Source organism: Podarcis raffonei, chromosome 9, assembly GCF_027172205.1.
Source record: "Podarcis raffonei isolate rPodRaf1 chromosome 9, rPodRaf1.pri, whole genome shotgun sequence".
NCBI lineage: Eukaryota > Metazoa > Chordata > Lepidosauria > Squamata > Lacertidae > Podarcis > Podarcis raffonei.
The window spans coordinates 3,952,422-3,975,550 of record NC_070610.1 but is presented as its reverse complement, the minus strand read 5'-3'; the positions used below and the strand labels follow the sequence as shown (position 1 = coordinate 3,975,550).

The 23,129-nt window shown below is 39.7% G+C and overlaps 1 protein-coding gene across 7 annotated transcripts in view; it reads left to right on the top strand.

Annotated features, from left to right (window-relative positions):
- Positions 1 to 1,093: 1,093 nt before the first annotated feature.
- Positions 1,094 to 23,129, top strand: part of RAB28 (RAB28, member RAS oncogene family) — a 77,227-nt gene continuing 55,191 nt past the window's right edge. For 2 of the 7 annotated variants that reach the window (XM_053402346.1, XM_053402344.1), the window contains exons 1-4: positions 1,140 to 1,499; positions 11,143 to 11,239; positions 17,761 to 17,849; positions 21,910 to 22,039. In XM_053402346.1, coding sequence (XP_053258321.1) covers positions 1,425 to 1,499; positions 11,143 to 11,239; positions 17,761 to 17,849; positions 21,910 to 22,039 — 391 coding nt within the window. In that variant the 5' untranslated portion in view covers positions 1,140 to 1,424. Of the gene's footprint in view, positions 1,500 to 11,142; positions 11,240 to 17,760; positions 17,850 to 21,909; positions 22,040 to 23,129 lie in introns of all 7 variants that reach the window. The other 5 variants (XM_053402342.1, XM_053402343.1, XM_053402345.1 and 2 more) reach the window with 5 other exon arrangements.

Below are 23,129 nucleotides of genomic sequence, written 5' to 3'. Positions count from 1 at the left end.
TAAACATATTTAGGGTTTTACTGCATGTTGCATTGAACTTGTAGCATGGAGAGGTGTCTTATGGTTGAATAAAACTGCTTAGGTTTGTGCTCACATGTATATAAGAACAGCCAATCTATATTAAGCAATACTGAGCAATTCTGTTTTCAATTTAGTTTTTATTAAAGGTTTTATTGTGTAACAAACAAATACACAACGAAAAGTACATATAGTGTCTCCACTTTCAATTCACTCTTTTTCGCAGTTTGTATACATTTGGTATGAGACACTTTTGTCATATGGATTTTGAGATGGGGGGATAATTATATTTCTTTCTATTGCTTAGTGTTTGTGCAGGATTTTTGTGACAGCATCACGTGTGTCAATCCTTTATTTATATATTTATTTTTGTTGGTATTACAAGAGACCGGAGACTGGTTGGTTGCCGTGTGGTTTGTATGTGTGAGGGGAAGGGGGTTGTTGAGCCCATCTAGTCCCGCACCCTGTTTTCAGAGTGGTTAGTCAGATCCTCCTTAAGGGAAACCAGGGAGCAGAACTTGAGCACAAGAGCACTTTCCACAGTTCCCAGCAACTGGCATTTGCAAGCATTGCTGCCTCCCAACTGTAGCAGCAGAGCACAGTCTTCCATTGCCATCTCCTTCATGGATTTGTCCAACCCTCTTTCAAAGTCGTCCAGGTTGGCAGCTGTTACTGCCTCCTGTGGGAGTGAGTTCCACAGGCTAACCGTGTGCTGCATGAAGTGCTTTCTTTTGCCTTGTCCTGAATCTTCCAGCTTCCATTCTCGGTGTCATGGGAATGAGAGAAAATCTTTCTCTGCCCACTTTCTCCATGTCATGCATCATTTTATAAGCCGGAGGGTGTCAAACCATGGTTTTTATAAGCCGGGTATGTGTGCGTCAAACCATGGTTTTTCAATTTTGGAAAGTGCAGGCAAAGCAACGCGCATGCCCAAATCTCCCTCCCTCGTGCTCCCCTGCTATTGGCGGACGCTTCCGACGCCCCGCCCACTCCCTCAGGTACCGGGACTCCGCCTTCCTCTTCCCCCGCCCTCCTGTCACCTTTCACCCTCCGCGGCCCTTAGTTACCGCGCCGGCCTTGTTACGAAGCCCCAGACGCCGCGGCTGCCCAGTCCAGGGCTCCGGAGCGAACCATTCCTTGGGGGGGGGGGAGGCTCTCCAGTCCGTGCTCTCAGGCGGCGGCGGCGGCTCGCGGTTCCCTCTTCTCTGCGTCCCTCGGCGCCGCTTAACTCCCGTTTCTGCGTCTTCTCCCGCGCGGGGGCCTCTCGGCGGCCGTGTCCGTCGCCGGCTCCCCCCCTTCTCCTGCCAGGTGGTCTCGCCCAGCGTCGGCGTTAACGGAAAGCGCTGAGGGGGCCGAAGATGGCGGCGGCGGCGGCTTGGCCCCTCAGCGACTGAAGGCGCCCTGCCATGTCGGACTCGGAGGAGGAGTGCCCTGAGCGGCAGCTCAAGTTCGTGGTGCTGGGCGACGGCACCTCCGGCAAGGTTAGTCAGCCCCCGAGGGAGCGAGACTCGCCGTCGACCGTCATTGCGGGCGGGAGGACCGCGCTCCCAAGCGCCTCCCGCCCCGGGAGACCCGGGCTTGTGGGTCTGGGGTCTCGCGAGGGATCCTTGCCAGCCCCTCTCCGGGCGGCCCTTCGCCCTCGCCCTTTAAAAGCGCCGGCCTACCTCGCAGGGGGGTTGTAGAGAGATGACAGGGACCAAACGCACAAGGGGGGGGAGGGGGGTCCTGAAATGCTTTAAAGCACCAGGAGGTGTTTTCTTATTTATTTATTTATATCTTATTTATTTATTTAGTTACATCGTCTGTGTTGGGCGGGGGAGTGATGCTACCGCCCCCCCCCAATGTAATTAAGAAAGCAAATAGTTTTATTTTAGCAAACAGCCAATATGCACATTAAAACGATGGTAATTATAACAATAATAGTGACTTGCATTTCTACTCCTTAACCTTTTAAAAATTTCCCATACCTTCCTTAAGTTTTGTAGCACGGATCTGTAGAGCCTTAACAAAGAATTGGGATGTTCTGAAAGATATGTACTTCTCTGGATCAGACAGCAAAAACAAACATGTCATTGCAAGGGATATCCTTCCCTTCTGCACTCTTAACAGCGGGTGAATATAATTGTTTCTAAGATCATTATAGAAAAGGCATTCCAGGAGCACATGAGTTGTATCTTCTATTGACACCAAGTTGCAACCACAGACTCAATATCTTTCTTAGGAATTCATTTATGTCGGCCCATCCAAAATGCTAACAGGAGAACACTTAATCTTGCCTGTGTAAAGAATAAAGTAAATAAATAAGAACACCCCTCCCCACACAAGGATCCTTTCCATGATAGGGGCAGATGTGACTAAAGAAGCACCTCCTTGCAAAAAAAATCCCTGTGAGCAGTGCTGGATTTATGTATAAGCTAAACAAGCTATAGCTTAGGCCTCACTCTCTTGGGCCCCCCAAAAAACTTAAAGGAAAAAACCCTGGATGTACATTTCCAAAATATAAGATAAAAAACAAATAAAACCTACATACAGCAACAGTGTTTCACTATTAATATGCTTCTTAATTGTATTTCAGTTCAACAATTACTTTGATAAAATACATATTTTGTTAGGTGCAAATGGCTTTAGATACCTATTAGGTCCATAAATTACCATATAGCATATATTCAACATAAAAAACAGCAACAATTTGTTATTTACAAAAGACAGCTGGACATATAAAGGGCCCCATTATCTTCGGTAGCTGAGGGCCTCATCAAACCTAAATCCGGCCCTTCCTGTGAGAGTACAGTGGTACCTCTGGTTACAGATGCTTCAGGTTACAGACTCCGCTAACCCAGAAATAGTACCTCGGATTAAGAACTTTGCTTCAGGATAAGAACAGAAATTGTGTGGTGGCAGCTCAGCAGCAGCGGGAGGCCCCATTACCTAAAGTGGTGCCTCAGGTTAAGAATAGTTTCAGGTTAAGAACGGACCTCCAGAACGAATTAAGTTCTTAACCCGAGGTACCACTGTATTCACTTTTGTCATTTGCAACTCAGGGCTCCTCTGTTTGGAAGACGAACACTCCACAGAACACAGTGGGAATTATTATTATTATTATTACTATTTAAAAATAGGGTCATTTCAAAAATAGGATTGGGCTGTCACATGATGATTATGGGTTTTAGATTGTTAGAAAAAAAGACATCAAAACTTTCTAGGGTTTATTTATTAAAATTATAGAACAGCTTTGTCTTCCAAGGAGGGTTACATCATTTCCCCCTATTTCATCCTCACAAGAGACAGTGGTTCTCAGTTCTTTTTCTCGGAGGCCACACTTGCAGAAAAAAATTGCTTGTGCCACACCAAATTTTTTTATAGATGAGAAAAACATTGGAAAACAGAAGAAACAGCAACTAGCACTGCTTGTACACAACTACTTTATAATATTATCATGGGACATCCAGAAATTATAAAGCAATACAGCTACATAAGAACATGAATTATTTCCACAATAGAATTATAAACAAGCCTTAAGTATAAATATGTACCTTAAGTATGTATACAGCCTCAACGAGATGTATGAGCTTGCTTTTGCAAGGTAATCTCAGTTATAGGATGAGATAGTTCTCGGTATCACTTGATCCTCCTCTCATTTTAAAAAATATATCCATTCCCCCCCCCCCCAGTGTACTTAACTGTACTGTACTACATGAAAATGTTTAAATGTTTCTTTGTCCTTGAATCTTCCCGCCACACGCCATCCTCTCCTGCCATACCCTTTGAGAACCACTGGACTAAGAGATGGTGACTGGCCCAAGATCATCCAGTGAGCTTCATGGCTGAGTGGGGATTCACACCATGGTCTCCCAGGTCATAGTCCTAACTATTATGCCACACTGGCTCTCCAAATAACCCTGGTATTTCAGGATTCTGAAACTGGTGAGGAGGCGTCCCCGCCCCCACAAGCTGACGAGCACAATTTGGGTGGTGGTGGTATTGGAGCTGGTGTGTTGGCCTCTGCTGCTCCCCTTGAGTGTTTTCAATAAAGCTTTATTATAGTAAAGCTGGGAAGGGGCCAACAAAGTCAAATGCATTTGTATAGCAGTCTTTTTAAAGCTGTTAAATTCACAAAAGGTCCCGAAATGGAGATTAATGTTTTTTTTAAGTCCCTAACTTGGTTAAAAGTAAAAATGAGCCTAGGTAGCCTTCCAAGGGCACTAGAATGCATTTTGAACTGGACTTGAGTGGGAAATCATGGTGAGTAGTGTAGGGTAAAGGGATCCCCCTGTACTATGCAAGAGCATCCAGCAATGCAGGTCTCCGCACCTGCAGTCTTATGTGGAATAGCCCAGGCACATCATTGAGAACTAGGTCGATTACCAATATTGCATCCATTTACTTTTCAGTAGCATTCATTTAAGATGAGGAGGAATAAAGTTCTGTTCTAATAAAAATGATATAGCGTAGCATAAGGAGTGTGCCCCGTGCCCACTGATGAGTGATGAGGGGAAAGGGTTTAGTTGCTCTTAGGATAAGAGAACAGTGGAGTCATATATGCAAGTAGAGCATCGTCAGGTCTGGCCCACCCTTGAGGCAAGGTGAGGCAACTGCCTTAGGTGGCAGGCTCCACAGGGGCAGCAGATCTGGCCTACAGCAATGGCTAGACCTTCTGCTTGGAAACTGGATCTGCGACCTGGAGCTGTCATCCCACCCCCAAGTTCTGCCTCTTGGTGAATAGGACGTGCTGCTGGTCTCCTCCCACCCCTTGGGGGGAAATGTTGGGGTCTCCTGGGCTCTGCAGCCACCCAGCATGTTTCAGAGTGAGCCCCTTTTCCTCACCACAACAGCCTTTGATTCCCATGTCAACCATCAGGTAAGGTTGATTTGATTCCACCACCCTGTTTCTTCCTGTTGTAGATCTTCATGCACCCGTCCTTCCCTGTTGTGGTGGTGGTGGTGGTGGCATTTTGTGGTTTGCCTCAGGTTTCAAAATGTCTTGGGCCAGCCCTGAGCATAGTGGAGGAATCGGACTCTATAGCAGAATGTAAATTTGCTGATACTGTGTCAGATTCACAGAGAGCAACTTAAATCAATCAATCACCTTTCTAAAGTTAAAACCGTATAGAAATTACAGAATATAATTTTACAAAATTATATTAGTTTCCTGCTTGGCAGGGGGTTGGACTCGATGGCCCTTGTGGTCTCTTCCAACTTTATGATTCTATGAAAATATAAAATTACATATTACAAACATGGCAAAAATAGTCATTAACAATAAATTAAACACCAAAAAGTACACAACCAAATTGAACAATTTCCATATAAATCAGAATAAGGTCTAAATAAAGATGCAAAAAATTAATATCAATAACAGCAACAACCCCACCCTCCACAAAATCCCCTCAACAACACTCCAACCCAAGAATCTGTTCAGCAGTCACAGCTTTTGCATCTGGAGTCAGTCCAGTCCTGCCCTCCCCAGCCAGGTGGAAAAAGGCCAGCAAGGCAAGGATCAGGTCTTCCTGGCCTCACAGCCAAGATAGTCTCTTATGTACCTTGCTCTAGTGCAGTGCTGCAGTTTCAGCTTATTCCTGTTATAAACTGCCAGCTTGCCCTCTGTAACTTGTATTACAAGCCTGGTTTAAAATTGTTTCTGGCCTCTTCATGTAGCTCTGAAGTATGTACCATCCAAGCCATCATAAAAAAATCATAGAGTAATTATAAGGATAGTTAAGATTGTTTTCTAAAAGTCTCTGGCTGCTCTTTCACGTTTACAGACAGCCAAAATAGTTCAAAATGTGTGGCTGTAGTGCTAGAAATAGCAGGCACTACTTGTATCATGTTTTAGTGTTCAAGAGTGTACATTTAGAAGCATGTACATTCAGGTCCATGGGACACGGGTGGCGCTGTGGGTTAAACCACAGATCCTAGGGCTTGCTGATCAGAAGGTTGGCAGTTCGAATCCCTGGACGGGGTGAGCTCCCATTGCTCGTTCCGTGCTCCTGCCAACCTGGCAGTTCGAAAGCACGTCATGGTGCAAGTAGATAAATAGGTACCGCTCCAGCGGGAAGGTAAATGGTGTTTCTGTGCGCTGCTCTGGTTCGCCAGAAGTGGCTTAGTCATGCTGGCCACATGACCTGGAAGCTGTACGCTGGCTCCCTTGGCCAGTAAAGTGAGATGAGTGCCGCAACCCCAGAGTCAGTCACGACTGGACCTAATGGTCAGGGGTCCCTTTACCTTTACATTTAGGTCCAGCTTCATGACATACCATCCTAAGGCCATGGCCCTGTCTCTTACCCCGGGTTCTGATTAGTGCTAGGCAGTTTGGTCTGGGCACCTTCCATTTTAATTTCCCACAGTGCTTCTGGTGCAGCATTATTCTGGGACATTGTGGGAAGTTAAATAGCAACTTGCTGCTCAGGGGATGAACTGATATAGGTGGAGGTGCGCCAAGAGTCACTTTGCCAAGGACACACCTCTTCTTCTTGGTCTTTGATAATTGAACTGTTGTTATTAGTGCCCCTCCTATATAATCTGTTTTAGTTTATATGTATTGTATGGTATTTGGGGGTGGATTTGTTTTCATTATATTGTATTATTTTTTCTAGCTGTAACCTGCCCTGGGATCTTAATGTGAAGGGTGGGTAATAAATATGATGATGATGATGTTGTTGTTGAGAAGAATTGCTTTGCTGGATCAGACTATCCGCCTAGTCCAGTATTTTGTTTCCAACAGTGACTGGCTGAATGCTTCTTGAATCTAAAGAATGTATTTATTTTACATATTTAGTACCTCTCCCTTCAGTTCTGAAGATCTCCCAGGGTAACTTATAGTAGATCAAAAAACCCCAAACAAAAGCTTAATGGTAAATCAGCAGTAGGGAAAACCTATCACAACATTAAAACCAAAGCTGCAAAGTTTACAAAACTGGAGCTACCTGCAGATATTGAAAAGGTCTTCACGCTTGACACCGAGATTTCAAAAGTTTCTTAGGCAAGCTTACATAGGGAGAGTGTTTCAAAGATGGGGTGCCACAACTGAAAAGACTAATCCTGGCCACTCCCTGCCTCATCCCTTAGTTATATTGTACAGAATTAGAGCAACTGCCTGTTTATCCCCGTTGGTGGTAGTTCTCCACAGGCCTTTCTGATACCTCATATCCTTTAACTGAAAATGCTGGTAACTGAATCTGGGACCATACACATGTGAAGCAATGAACTGTATTAGTGTGGGAAACCTGTGGCTTTTCAGATATGAACAGCCTCATGGTGAGCGGCCAGGAATGATAGGAGTTGTAGTCCACCATCATCTAGAAGGCCACATTTACCCCAGCCTTCAACTCTAGTGGAGAAGAGCCATGCCCTCTGTCCAGAAACAGGAGCACTCAGCTTGATATCAATGGAGCAATAACAAGCAGAAGATACAGCGGGTTGGGGGTTCATTACTGGTTTTTGGGAGCACTGAAGTATGTTTCTTGGATTGTGTGGCACAGTTGCTTGTAGAGTTTTTACAGTTTCTGACCATGTCTGTTCCCATTGTATTGAGAATTACCATATAATGGTTATGAGTGCCTTTTATGACCTGATACACTTGACTATAATATTGTACGCTGTATGCTTAGAATTATACTCTTCTAAGCTTTTATCCCTAATTATGGACTAGAGACGCTTACTTTTGAAGGAAGCCTTTATTATTTTACATTTTTAAAAAGCATTTTAAAGTGTGTAAATTACTTTACAGCTTGTTTTTTTCATCCTGATGATATCCCTATATGGAAAGTGACCATACCCTAGCTTTTAAGAAATGTAGGTAGCATTAGCAACTCCCATGTTGATAAGGGATTTGAAATTGATTGAGATTCACACCCAACACCCTTTCTGCAATTCTGACAAGAGTTGTGATTCATGTGCATGTGTCAGTGTGGCCTGGTTCAAATGTAACTGGACTTCTCACCAAACTTTGGTTTGAAGAAACTTGAGTGCTTCCCTTTCCTCTTGTGTGACCGGCTGCAAATGAGACTTCCTGGTTTTTTTAGACCAGAGTTTCCCTGATGTCTGAAATTGTAGTTTAAGGACCACCTACAATTTAGGATTGCAAATCAGGGTAGTAGTGGAATGCTTAGGTGCGTGCCCACTCAAATCATGTCTAGCTGAGTGACTCTATTGTGTCTGAACTGGACCTCTTTCTCAATTCAGGTTAGGCTGTAGTTAATGAAGGTTACTAAATTTGGTTTACATGCATGATAGTCAGAATGCTTGTTCAAATCATGATTTCCAATTCTGATTTGCTGTAATGAGAAACAATAGTTTGAAAAAATGGCACTGAAGTGGCAAACTGTGGAAAGAAGCAGCTATGCCCCACCAGCAAATAGTGCACAAAGGAAGAAGTTATTTTGCAGAAATGTTTTTGTGAGAAACTTTTCTTTCTGTAAATTCTCATTTTCTTCTGAAAAATTAGAGGGCAAAAATTCAGTGCAGCCTTAATTGAAAACATTTGACCGGTGAACCCACTCTAGCAGGAAGGGAAATGGAATATAGGGTGCTAGTAGATTTGTCAGCCAGACTAGGCTTGTGGAGACGAGAAGGAAGTGCTGCTGTGGAATGCAAAGAAAACCACAAGGAAAAGACTAAAGAAAAGTATTTACTGGAAGTTAAGTTTGGAGAGTATAAATACATGATATAGCAAAAGAGTGGTTAGTTAGAGGATGATTAATCACCCCCTTTAATAACAGCTAATGGAATGAACAGGCTGTAGGATTAAGACAGATGTACCTGAAGTTCACATGGAAGGAATTTTAACAGTTGTATGTTGTTCTCTCTCTTTCTTCTCTTCTTCTGAGACTTAGAATCCTCAGTTTCAGCAAATCAGCTAGGAATGCCGAGGGCTACTTTGGGAATCTTAAACTGTAAAAGGCCCCCATGTTTGACAACTGCGCTGAAGACCCAATAACTTGGCTGTTTCTGCTGAATACAGATTACTAGCAGCACTTCGCGCCAGAGCTCTTATAGCCCTTCGCTTTCTGGGTACTATTCTGGGTGTTTCGACATATAAGCAATGTTTCTTAACCACCTGAGCCTAGAATGGGGCCTTAGGGTTTATTATTTTGGCTCCTGAGGCCAAGATGAGATTTGTTTATTTGTTTATGAGTACTTCTTGAGGCTTTATTTGTAGTACTTAGATTCCAGTGAAAGCAAATTACCAAAGATCGTAAATCAGATATAATGGATTCATTTTTTATTCCTCAGTGTTTTGTTTTTTTGTTTTTTAAAACGTGGCTATGTTACATGTTGATCTCTCTTTCTCTCCCCAAAACCCCCTGAGCTGTTGGTATAGGGCACTTTACATTTATCAATTGCAAAGTAATAAGGCATCCATCTCCCAATTTTTCTGCTCTAAATTCTTTTGCATTAAGTGGAGATCATGAAAGTTGTCCTAGAAAACTTCGCTGAGTTGTTGAAAACTTCTTGCACTTATTGGCAGATGTAAACGCAAAGAGTGTGTTCATTAATGCCTCTAGAAACCTCTTCGGGAATATTGAGAGTCACACAGTGATAAAGTCAATATTTACAGTATCCCATAAATCAAGGATGGGAGGATACTGTATGTAACCTTTCTGAATTGGAAAAAATTAAATATTCCGATACAATTTCTTATCAAAATACAGGAATATTTTAAGGTAGGAATATGTTTGCAAAATGAGGGTAGTTTTGCTGATTTCTTCCATTTATTTATTATGTCTGACATTCTCATTTTTGTAGTTTTCTCTGATGTCATACAATTTATATACTTTCTATAAAGTTTTAAAATGCAATTTTGAAATATTGAAATATTTTCATATTGTTTGGAAGATATTTTTCAAATCAAAATGTCAAAATAAATTTATTGTGAATATAATTTTTAATTAATAAATATATAAACATTGAAATGAATTATGACCCCTCTGTAAGGTAGGTTATTGTTCTCAGTCAGTCCGCAGCTTATAGTCTAAAATCCTTTCCCTCCCCCCTTTTTTCTAGAAAATGTATTGGGCTTAATTTAGCAGCAACACAATTATAAGTAAGCATATCTTTTAGGAAATGGATTCTATTCCACTAAACTTACATTGTTTTATTGTTAGTAATATGAATTGGAGGCCCACATATTAATAAGAAAATTGCTTCTTATTTTCTAGGCATATCCTCTAAACTCTTGCATTTATTCATAACTTGAATATCTCTATAGCCTCTCATACATTAACATCTGCAGAAGTAGATTAGTACTCAGAAAGTGAGAGGCAAAGTAGTCCAGTGGATAGAATTTCAAACTTGCTTTTAGGAATTCTAGCTACACATCCCAGTTCTTTCATGGACTCGTTCTGTGGTCTTAGTCAAGTTGCCTTCTCTTTGCCTTGGTTCTCTTCTGGGCCTGTGCTAATATGGTGAGATGTTCTTAAAACATTTTTACTTGAACTGTATACCTTTTGGGCATTTGACAAGCTGTTTTTGCAACGCCTATCAACATCAAAAGTCATCCATGTAGGGAAGGAAACACAGGTCCAAAGCCCCCTTGGGCACATGAACTATTTGTGTGGTCTTTGAATCCTGGACAGTGTTGTTGTGAAGACAAACAACGTTCTGAAGTGCTTTGCTTGTTACAGTGCTAAGTAATTAAGGCAGGACCTGGAGTGTGGCAGAGCATATGCTTTACTTTTAGAAGATCTCTGGTTCAACTCTGCATCTACAGGAAGGCTGGGAACAATCCCTGTTTGAAACCTTGGAGAGCTACTTCCAGTCGTTGTAGATAATACTGAGCTTGATGGAGAAATTGTGTGATTTGATATAAGGCAGCATCCTATGATCCTATGATGGAAAGATAAATTCTTGTGCTCTTTGCTAGAGCAGCCCAGACTCCGTGTGTGTAGAATAGGATGTACACTTTTATTCTATCGTGCTCTCTCACTTTAGACATCAGTTTTGTGTTAGAAATTTCTCTTCTATAGTTTTAGAATTGGTATCCTATCTGTTAACAGGAACCCCCCCCAAAAAACACAACAGTTGGGAAGCTCTGATTTAAAACTTGCCTAGTTTTCATTTTATTATGTTTTACTTCAGTTGTGTCTTCTGAGATATCAAGTGAACTTAATATGATTCTGTTTTTAGACATCCTTAGCTACACGTTTTGCTCAAGAAGCTTTTGGGAAGCAGTACAAACAAACCATAGGACTTGACTTCTTTTTGAAAAGAATAACACTCCCAGGTAAGAGGAGATTAACATGCATAATACGAAAAAGTGTGACCAACAGTAAAGTGTTGAGAAAAGGACTGTACTCTTAAGCACATAAAAAGTTCTGGAGTTCTAAAAGTATGAACCAGCTTCAGTTGCTAATACAGGATACTTACTGATGAAGGATTGTTTTTTTATATTTACATCATTTTTGTTGTGTGTGAATATTTAGATTCCCAAGAATGTGTTTGTATGAGGTTCTTGAATCTAGGATTTAAAGTAGATACACCATGTGCAAAATGGAAATGGAAAAATGCTTATTTTGAAATGAATATGGTTTTTAGATAAAATATCCCCTACTTTTACTTAGGTTGAGGGGATACATATATACTATAACTATGGAATTGCTAGGCTGTGATATGTGAATGCTGTCTTATGCAAGGCAGCATGAAATTGCTGGCATTTAATAGACCACTAAAATTCAGGGTCCCCAGGCACTCATAAAAATACAGTTTGAGCATTCAAGATGTTTCACTTCGTGATGCAAAGAAACTATTTAGATGCCAGTTGTAGTACACTGCATGGAAAACGTAAAGAAGTAATTAAAAAAGAATGACAGAATCTTAAAGTTTGTTTCTAAACAATTGGGGGGTCTAAAATGAGTTGATCATTTTAATGTAATTCAATTTGCAAGCATAAAAATATTCCATTAAAGGCATTTTCCCCTGGTGTGCTTAACAAACCAAAGCTGGAGAGAGCATTTTCACTATGAAACTGCAGGGAGAATTGATAATGTTGCTGCAAGGGTGAACTTTTATTATTTCTGGGATGTTTCAGGAAAATACATATGAAGCATAGTTGAATTGAACAGTGAGCAGGATTTTTGTGTGTGCTAAACCTCAGATGAACTTTTCTGAAAATTCTGTTAAATAAGTGTCAATCTTAGAGGTCCTGAAAAATAATTCAGAATCTAGACTTCAGCAGAAATTTGGGAAAGTTGTCAGGACTTTTCCAGATTTACTAACATTCAAACTACATTGATATGTTGGATGTGATATTAAATCTCAAATATGGGTGCTTATTTTTTAGGAATGTAGAGAATAATCCTGTATTACCCACTTGGTTCTCTAGATGTACATACAATATGTATCATATTTTCAATAGCAGAATGTGGGCCAGAAATACATTTCTTCTTATCTCCCCCTCACCACGCCCAATAATAGCTGCTAAGCTTGTGTAACATATTAAATCATTATTGAATTCTAAATGGGGATTGAATGCTTGGGGAAATTTCTTTTCCTACAATAATTTTTCTCGCCAATTATAATAAAATATTACCCACTTTCTTTATAACATCTGCATATTTCTTGTATTTGTGTTTGTAAGAACATTTCAGTTGCTTTTTGGTGGAGTACATAAAATTGTTATTTTCCCAGATTTTTTCACAAGCTCCTCTTTGTACATGATGGCATAACTTTTTAGTTATCGGTGGTAACGTTTGTTGGAGAGCCATAATAAGTCTTCTTGTGCTCAAAATGTTTATGCCACAGAAATCCATTTTTAAAGATGAATGCAATTGTTATTTGAATAGCAACATTGTTATTTTTAAAGTGCAATAACTAGAATAGCAATTTCAGAAAGAAACAGTAACTGTGATTGAACTCATTAGGGGCCAGGTAACAAAATTGCAGTTTCTTGAGAGCTGTGGGATTAATATTTTTGGGTTAATATTTTTGAAGATGACCCTTTAAAGTAAAAGTATTTAAAATAAAAATGCTTATTCTGCTTCCTTTTTCATGAACCTTTGGTAATTGTTCAAGGCTGAATATTGATTTCAGCTCATATTTGGTACCTTTATTCTTGTTAGCTTTGACAGGCATTTATTTTGGGTTTGGAGGGAAGAAGGTCTGATTCTAGGGACCTCTTTTCCCTCCCAATTCCAGTGCTACCACAGCTGATGGTGTCAGCCAACTGTTTTGTATGGAAGGTCCTTCTCGTACTCAGTCTACTGCTGTATGCAAGGGTCTCTGCACTGGGACAAATGTTTTTGGATTTGTGGTACATATCTTCCAGCACAAATATTGTTGAATAGTTTAACTGTAAAATGATATATTTTTAAAATTAAAACTGATTCAATTCTCTTTGAGGGAATTATGTTCCAAATAGTGGCCTGGTTCATTATATTTTATGATCCAGTTTAGTGTGTCATTTAGATGTAACCACTGTGCAGATTTCAATGCTTAAAATAGTGCATCTGTTAGTCAGAAGTTTTGCAGATAGAGCTCCTTAAGAGTCACAGTCAAAATACTTTCAGGAAGGTTGTGGGTATAAGCCAGTAAACAGGGTTTCACTGTGAAAAGGCTTTTAAAAGGCCTCAGTAAAAAAGGAGGACAGACGTGTTTTCAGTTCCATCTTTACTGTGTAGAACTTTAAGTAAGGTTAACCAGTGCCCCAAGTATACTTTTAGAAGGCTGCTGTTGAATCCTGCTAGTGGCATCAATTCAGACCAAATGAGTTTGGCTATCTGCCCTGTGTTCCTAATAAACTCAGCTTCACTTTCAATTGAACATTATTTCCTGTAAAGTACAAAAAAAATTGAAGTTAAAACAAAATTTCTTAAGAATTTTTAATATTCAATACATATGAAAACTTTAAAGGGTTTTTTTTGCTATAGGACCAAAAATATACATCATGCAATTGTGTAAAACATATTTGTGTATAGTTACTTGAAATATTTACCACTGTTCAACATCTACATGGATAGTCTGTATTCTCTCCAGTTTTAAATATACATGGAAATTGAACCTAACTGAATAATTCTGGCCTCATTTGAAAAATACATATCTTAGTCTTATTTATTTCAGTAAAAAGTGCTGCCAAATAAGTGGGCTTAAGACCAGGATTCCAGGAAAATACAGCTATCAACATATTTTGAAGAGGGAAGAACCCTGTGTTTTTGAACGTTGTAATCATAATAAGATATTTTTCAATGTAATATGTTGCTCATAGCTTTGATGCACATTAGTCTTAAATCTCAACCACCCTGCTAATTGGGTGCCTTCAGGTGCAATCCAAGGGAAGTTCTCCTGTGCAAGGTTCATTAGAATGGATGAGAGCTTCCATTCATTTGAGAGTAGCTTGACACGTCAAATGCCCTTCAGGAATATATTTACACAGAAAAGTTGTTAAAACCATTATTCACACTAGCTTTATTATATAGAAAGAAGGTTCCAGATCTGAATATAGTTTCTACATGTATCTCTTTAACACAGGCAAAACACTATCAAAACTGGCTAACTTTCTCAAGTTTGCATGCTGTTTTTCCTGATCATTTATTTATCTGACTATGCAGCAATGTTATGGGAAGAATTTTAAAAGGTGTTCAGACAGGAAACCTTATATTTATGTTAGTTGTATATTGTAAAAGATCAATACTTTTTATGTTAAATGCAGTGGGACTAAGACTAAAATCCTGTATATGCTTACCTAGGTGTAAGTCTTATTGATTTTGTTGTGGAGCTTAGTTCTGAGTAGCCACTTTTATAAACCAATTTGAAGTTTTATTACATTCAAGCAATACATAGGTGTTGTGAAATAAAATAAAAAAATAGACGTGCAAGTTTGCGCTCTAAATATACATGAATGGGTGCATGATTGAAACCATAGTACTGTAAGTCATTTACATTGATTTAATTAGGAGTAATCAACATAAGGGTCATCAATTTTATCTTTAATAATATTGAGTAAGTGAAATTAAATCTTTTTGTTTTATAGAATTACTTTTGTTTTAAAGAAATTGATATTTTTATAACTGATATGAAGGATTTTCATAACTGTTACTTGGGTGTATTAAACTTTTATCTGCAATATAACATACAAAATTCAAACTGATGTCCTTTCTTTCTTCATTACTTACACACACACACACACACACACACACACACAAGAATACACCTTCCATTTCCTCAGGTTGACATCTGTAACATGGGAATCTAAGAATATATATTGCTCTTGAATATGTGGACTGTTTAGGATTTTGCCACCTTCTTGTCTTGACCAACTGCTCTGCTAACAGCCGTGTGACAGAGAAAATGCAGTTTTGAGAAAAAAATGCACCTATTGAATTTTCACTAGTCTGCTCATTGTTACTATGGCACAGAGCTTCTGTCCATAAAAAGTAGCATACTATGATGCTGGAATTGTGACCTAAAGCATTCCTTTGATATTTTTGTTCGGGAGAAAAAATGCATTGGCTGCTTAGATTTTGAGCACAAAATCACTATTTTGTATTATGCAAGCTGTACTGTTTGAACAGTTCATGGAACTATGTTCTAAAATGTGATGTATGTAGGCAGTATATTTTGCTGGGGTAATGTTAACACTGGTTATAAAAGTTGGCATAGGGAATAATTTATGTGAGTTGTTTCTACACGTACACATTTCTTTTAAATGGAAGAGGCATGATTGCAATTTGTTACACTCTTGTGTTCAGTATTTTGTTAGATGTAAGTACTTTAAAGTACTTTTAAAGTGTGTGCAAAAGTGGACATACTACTTATCTGACATGAACTGATTCCAGCAGTAGCTGGTTCTTAGCCTAGCTGTCAACGTTTCCCCTTTTTAAAGGGAAATTCCCTTATTCTGAATAGGATTCCTCGTAAGAAAAGGGAAAAGTTGACAGCTATGGTTCTTAGCTGTTACATCTTTCTTTCTTTATCATTACATTTTTTGGGGGTGTGATGCAAACAAATGAATTCCTGTGGGTGAGATTTAAGCTTTTATTTAGTGAGATCAGTGAGACTGGGAAATGTTTCAAATTGGCTGGATCATGCTTATATTATATGAAGTATTATAAAAGCTTGATATTAGAATAATTTGGATTTCTGCTAGAGAAAAATTAAAAAACACTGCTCAATTCATGAGATTTGAATTCACATTGAAGGTGTTTTGCTTTTGGAATATTTATTAATGGAATATAGTGCTGGTTTAGCATCCACAATATATTGAGTATGCTGACACATATACACTGTGAGGAGCTAAGGACTATTGGAATATCTAGACACAATATTTAAAATCAAGTCCAGTTACTATTGCTGAAAAGTGCAATCGTTAAGTATTTTGAGTCTGTCTTTCTAGCTGTGCTATCAAGGAGATAACCAGGATCCACTGTATAACTATTCATTTGTGAGCAAGGTCAGCCAAAGCTTTACTTTCAATTTCTCTGCAGTTATTTGCTCTTCCAAACAGAAGAGCTGCTCTGCAATTTTAAAAATGACATGGCTGTTACTGTGGGAAGTGCAACAGAGAAAACTGAAAATATAGCTTTGCACACCATTCATGTATTCTCAGCTGAATTAGGGCGAAAATTGCCCACAAGAAAATTTGTGTCAGATTATTAGTACAAATAAGTGGAAAACAGCTGCTACTGAGCACTCACAAATAATGAGTGATGTGACGTTGACAGGTACAAACTGTTTGGAAAATAATGTGCACAAAATTTCGTTGTGCTCAACTTGTTGCCAGGACCGAGAAGGCAGAGGGCCTTTTTGGTGGTGGCGCCCTCCCTGTGGAACACCCTCCCTTCAGATGTCAAGGAGATAAAGAACTACATAACTTTTAGAAGACATCTGAAGGCATCCTTGTATTGGGATGTTTTTAATGTTGGATGTTTTATTATGTTTTGATATACTGTATGCTGTAAGCCTCCCAGAGTGGTTGGGGAAACACAGCCAGATGGGTGAGGTATAAATAATAAAATAATTATTATTACCTAATTTTATGCACCAAAGTGAGGTTTTAATTTTGCATTCCTTGAACACCAGCCCCTCCTGGTAACATAGCAAGTAAATTGGGGGGCGGAGCTGTTTGCAATGGAGGCGTGGTAGTGAGATAGAGTTGCTGTCAGAAATCCCCAGTGGGTTTGTGCAAGCCATTGGGCATTGCCTCATTGGGCATTGGGCTCTTGGATCCTAATCATGCTTTGTGTTTATCATGGACACACACACACACACGCGCACATATGCTGTCTGGGTCCCGTGTGATCCTTGAATTTGTTTTTTGTGCACAGCAGACCATGTCTTATCATATTGCCACTTTAACAGACTTGCATTAGTTAAAATGATGTAAATAAGCAAACCAATAATGGTTTTCATAAAGCATCCAGAAAAGTATTATTAAGGAAAAAATCAAGAGAAGAATCAACATTTGACATGACTGTTCAGTTTGTTTGTTTGTTTTTTGTTTTTTTAAAACTATTTGCCGATGTGATATGGGTGGTGGTGGTGCAGTTTGGGAAAAACATGATTAAAGCTCCTTTAGATGTTGCATTGCGCTCTGGATCCTGGTCAAATGCAGGGCATGGTTTGGTGTAGGCAGTGGCAAAGCCTACTGTTCATTTCTTTTATACAAGACAGATACATCAGCAACAGCACATCTGACAAAGGTGGAACACATGGTGTTGCTGCTTCAATATTCTGTTGTAAAGTTTATTTATATCTGATTTCTGTAAACCAGCTATGTCAAATACATCAGTTATTTTTCTCCCCTTCTTGCAGGAAATGTAAATGTTACTCTTCAAGTATGGGATATAGGAGGCCAAACAATAGGAGGCAAGATGTTGGATAAATATGTCTATGGCGCACAGGTATGGCTTAAAAAATTATAAGTTACTGTGGTTACTTATTGTTGCCTTCTCTAGGACCTTACTGTAAAAATGATAGTTTGCAGTAGAATTTTAAGAGGCTAGTAAAATGTAAACATCTGCTTAAGTGAAACTGTTTTGAACATTGGTTTTGTAGACTGAATTTTTTTAGCACAGGATTGCTTGAACAGTATTTCCTTTTATGAACGAAAGGTGCTAGTTTGTATATCCCTAACAGCTTTCCGAAACAGATGTTCATGGCCCTGCATTGTGGCTTAAGTTGAAAATAGCAGTTTTCGTCAAGGTTATTTAGATATCCCCATGGATATCTAAATAGGCATAGTGGCTGTTTTGAGTGCAGATGCTTCCTGGGGAGCAAAGGTAGAAGGAGGAAATTAAGAGCAATCCTATGCTATTAAATTCATTCAGCCAGCTGAGGTTCTAGGAGGGCAAACAAAAGAAGGCAACTAGGTAGCTAAATGTTTTTGCAGAGCAGTGAAAATGAACTGTGCTTTACAAGTAGGCAAATTTTTAAATTATCAGTAATGCTACATACATTCTTTTCTGTTTAGAATAAGAAGCATTTGAGACAGTGCACCCTCTGTTGTTAGTAAACTACAAAAGAACACTTGATTTTTTTATAGTACTGCTTTTTGGACAGCTTGATTTATAAATATGTACAATAAAACTTACTCAAACCCACAGCCCATTTTTATTTGTGATGAACCTATTTTTGTTTTGTTTTCTCCCCGAATAAAGAGAAAAATAGGTGGTTGAGGCCCAGATGAAATGGGGTGTGTGGCAATGTGTAAATATAGAGGAGGAATTGTTAATTGAAGAGACTGGAAATTGCACATTAGTAGAAGAAAAATGGGCCAACTTGTTAAATTTTAAAGCTAGTCATTTTCAGAAATGAAGTTAACAGATGTTTATTGCAGCTTACCCAAACCTGAGTCAACCTTGTTGCATCTCTTGAGCCACATCATGCTTTCCTACATAAGGCGAGGAAGCACTATAAAATGAGATTAAATTTAAACTCTCAATAATATGGTAACTTCACTATATGGCTGCAAATTATATACACAAAATTAAAAGCAATTGGGGATGTGAAATACTAGAAAATATGTTTCCCATGCAGCCAGTCCATGGAAATAGTGCCCATCTGTTCTCGAGGTATTTCTTCCAAATAAATGTATATAGTTAGCTTTGATATATGAAGTATTTTGAGTGTTCAAACCACCTAATATAAATTATTTTAGTATCCCTTAGAGCAATCTGGTCAGATAGGTCATTATTTAGTATCTCCCTATTGCAGATGAGAGACTGAGGCTAAAAAGCAATAGCTTGCATGAGACCATCTGCTGAATTAACTATAATAGGCACAATTTGAGCCTTAGACATCCTTATTCATATTTAGGCACTACACTAATTCTATTACCATTTTAACTTATCAGATAACCTCTTTTCTTCCTCAATTTCTTTTGATTTCAGATTTGCTTCATTAAATTTCAATGCTGTGCTCTACAGCAGAAGTTGCACTTGAATTACAAAAATATAGCTGTGGAAATAAATTTGATACCCAGAGTGCTGGTAACTTTGTGGACATCCATATTCTAGGTTAAGTTTAAATAAGACTGTAAACTTTATTTAGACTTTATTTTTTATGCCTTAGCCCAGAAAATTTTTATCATAGCCCTCTGACATCTTCCATGTATCTGTTTTATTGGGCATGACTGATTCAGTCTGTTGCTAGAACAAATAAACCATTGTCTGGACTTTTATATTGTCAATTTCACTCTATCATAATTTCAAGGTTAGAGATTCATAATTAAGACTCTGCAAACTTGAGGGTGATGGGAACTAGGTGCTGTCCTGCCGATGACAGTGAAGAAGAAGAAGAACTTATATGCTCAGCAGCAAGTAATGAGTCACAGTAGCCACTACACTCAGGCTAAATGACAGGAAAGATGAGGCTACATGGGCTGGGAGTAGCAATCCAAATTTAAGAAGTCCAAGGTCAGGGCAAGGAGTTCAGAACAGCACAGAAGCAACGGAGTTGCCCTAGCAGGTTGGCAAGCTCATCTGCCAAGTTTCCAAATATAGGGCAAGGCATGCTTACTCATGAGACTCATGAGACTGCCAAGTGTGCAGATGCTCATTGCATCAAGGAGGATGCGCCTGTTCCCAGTGTTGGGAGCACTTCCAGGCCCTGGGCAAACAGGCTGTGCCTTCCCCTTCTGACCCTGGTTTTTTAACACCTAGTGGTGGACTAACACCCTCACTGGATTCCATTGCTGTACTCCTTTCCCGGTTGGGGTGTGTGTGTGTGTGTGGTGGAATGGCAGGACTGCTTCCTCAGCCAAGACAGCCACATCCTGGGAGGGGGGTGAATTTGTCTGCTTCAACCTCTGTTGCTTAGTCTCAGCCCTGTCTCCCAATGTCACCCTCCTGTTCTCCATCCTCCTTCATCTCAGCCTGCCACTGCACATGGTGACCTCAGGACTTGTTACATCATCTCCCCTCCGATGATGCCCCCCCCTTTCTTGGTCTTTGGATCTGGCTTCATGGGGTAGTGCCTGTGAAAGTGGTGTACCAGCTCAGAGGTGGGTACATCTATGACACCCTTCCAGGAGTGTTCGTTTAGTCCATAGCCCTTCCAGTCTATCAGACACTGCAGCAGACTAACATGGTGATGAGAGTCTAAAATCTGAGTCATTTCATATTCCTCTTCTTCCACCATTACCAGCTCAGGGGGCATCTCCAAGATGCCACCCAAGGATGCTTGGCTGCAGAGGGGGATAAGGAGTGAACGCTGGGGGCATCCACATAGACAGGAAATGATCCTGAAATGCCATGGTGTTGATCTGTGCTTCAATTTGGAAAGGTCCTAGATGATGAGCATCCATTTTGAGGGAAGATGATGAGTGAATAGTTGCACTTTGAGTTTGGTGTCCTCTGGGCAATGTTTACTTGCAATTTCTTTGGATGCAGTTTTAGCCCAGCCCAGGTGCTCTTGAAGGAGTTGATGCATAGTTGGAAGGTCTTGGACAAAGTATTTTGTGGTGGAGATCAGAGAGGGGGGCAGGGTCAGTCAGAGGCTTGTGGATGGTTTCCATAGTTGATGGGGGAAAGGGGACTGCTGGGTGGAGGAAGGGGAAGCATTGTGATCCAGTCGTCTTGTTGAAAATTTATACAGCAGTGCAGATATTTCAGTATTGCGTTGGGTCCGTTCTGTCTGACCGTCATCTGTGGATGATGGGAGGAAGGCTACTTGAGCTTGATACCCAAAAGTTGCAAAAGGGCTTGCTATAAATGGGCTGTGAATTAAGGTCGCCTCTCCAATATATTCCCTACATGGAGCCCATGGAGGCATAATATGTGTTGCACAAGCAGCTGGGCATCCTGCTTGGCTGCTGGAAGCCCTGGATGTGGCAAAAAGTGAGCCATCTTGCTGAAGAGGTCCATATTACTAAAGTGGTAGTGTGATACTTACAGGGTGGCAAATCTACACTGAAATCCATAGACAAAAATTTCCAAGACCCTGTGGATATGGGTAGAGGTTGTGACAACCTTGTAGGCTTGCATGGCATGTTTATTCCACAGGATTTGACATGAGGTGCTTTGAAACACTAGAACTCCCTAGCCATGGAATGATGAGCCATGCATTGTCCAAAGTGGCTGGCTATGAATTTCAGCAACCACCAGAGTAGACTTGCCTCCCAAATGAGGATCTCAGTGTAGACACCTCAGTTTATTCTTCCCCGTTTGTCAATTACTTTGCTTCAGTGCAGTTTCAGCTAGTATGATTAGGAGTGCAACATAACCCTTAAAATAAAGGAAACTCTTATTTTTTCAAGAGCTGTCTCTTATCTAGAACATTGCATTTTAGAACATTTTCTGTGCATGTGTCATTTTAATGCTGGTGGTGGGGAGCTTGTATGAATTAACATTGAATAAGTGTTCAGTCTGTCTCATTTCTAAGTTCTCATAAAGATGGATTTTTAAAAATATAAATTTAGACATCTTAACATACTGTGCTTTATATATATATTTTGCTTCTCAGGCTGTCCTCCTGGTGTATGATATCACTAACCAACAGAGCTTTGAAAATGTAGAAGATTGGTATAATGTTGTAAAGAAGGTCAACGAAGAGTCAGAAACTCAGCCACATGTGGCTCTCGTAGGCAATAAAAGTAAGTTGTTGAACTGTTGTTTAGCTGGAATGTTTTGGTGATCGAGCTAAGATGCAGGTCAGCAGTATAATCCATATGCACAGATCTGCAGTACAACTATGTGAGCCTCAGCATTGCAGACATTGGTACATGTGTGGTCCCTTCTATTTTACTGGCACCATTGTTCATTGATTTTGGCAGGCTCTGGCCAGTAGAATGTAATATTTCATGCATTAGACCAAATGGGGGTGCTATGTTGTGACAGCAATCACAATGTTTAGTCTGCTGGGGGTTATCACTTCATGGAAATAACCTGCTTCAGTGATTAGCAGCATGACATTACCCATAAAACTTGGGAAATGTTGCCAGTATGTTTTCCTTATTTTTCTTATACAAAATGGTTGCATTATTCATCTTCTTTTTCTTAAACTGTGCTCAATAAACAAAACATAGCCTTAATTCCTAATAAGGACTTTTTTGCCTTAATTCCTAATAATAAAAATAATAATCTTTTGAGAGATGACTATAATAATAATAATAAGGAAAACAAACAAACAAGACACTACCATGAGGAGCTTAACAACATAGAGGCAATTTAGTGTCACGGGGGCAAGGATAGAATGATGGGGCAAGAGCTATGTGTTAAGTCACAAGAACACTGTCAGGTGCCTAATTTCCCCTCAATCATTTTAGCAAATCCTAAGGTTTGGTATTGCCCTTATCAAACAAGGTTTGGTCAATTGACTAGTCAACTATTGGTCATATATTTTAAAGTAACAATTTTATGAGAACAACAGAAAAACGTTTTTTTTACTCTACAGATATGACAATTGGCTCATTGCAGAAACAAAGTAATTTCATGTGTCACAATATACAGTAGTACCTTGGTTGTCGAACAGCTTGGCTCCTGAACAAATCAGCTCCCAAACGCCGCAAACCTGGAAGTGAGTGTTCTGGTTTGCGAAGGTTTTTCGGAAGCTGAATGTCCAGCATGTCTTCCACGTCTTCCGATTGAGTGCAGGAAGCTCAAGGAAGCCTTGGTTTTCAAATGGTTCTGGGTGTCGAACGGACTTCCAGAATGAATTAAGTTCAAAAACCAAGGTACTACTAT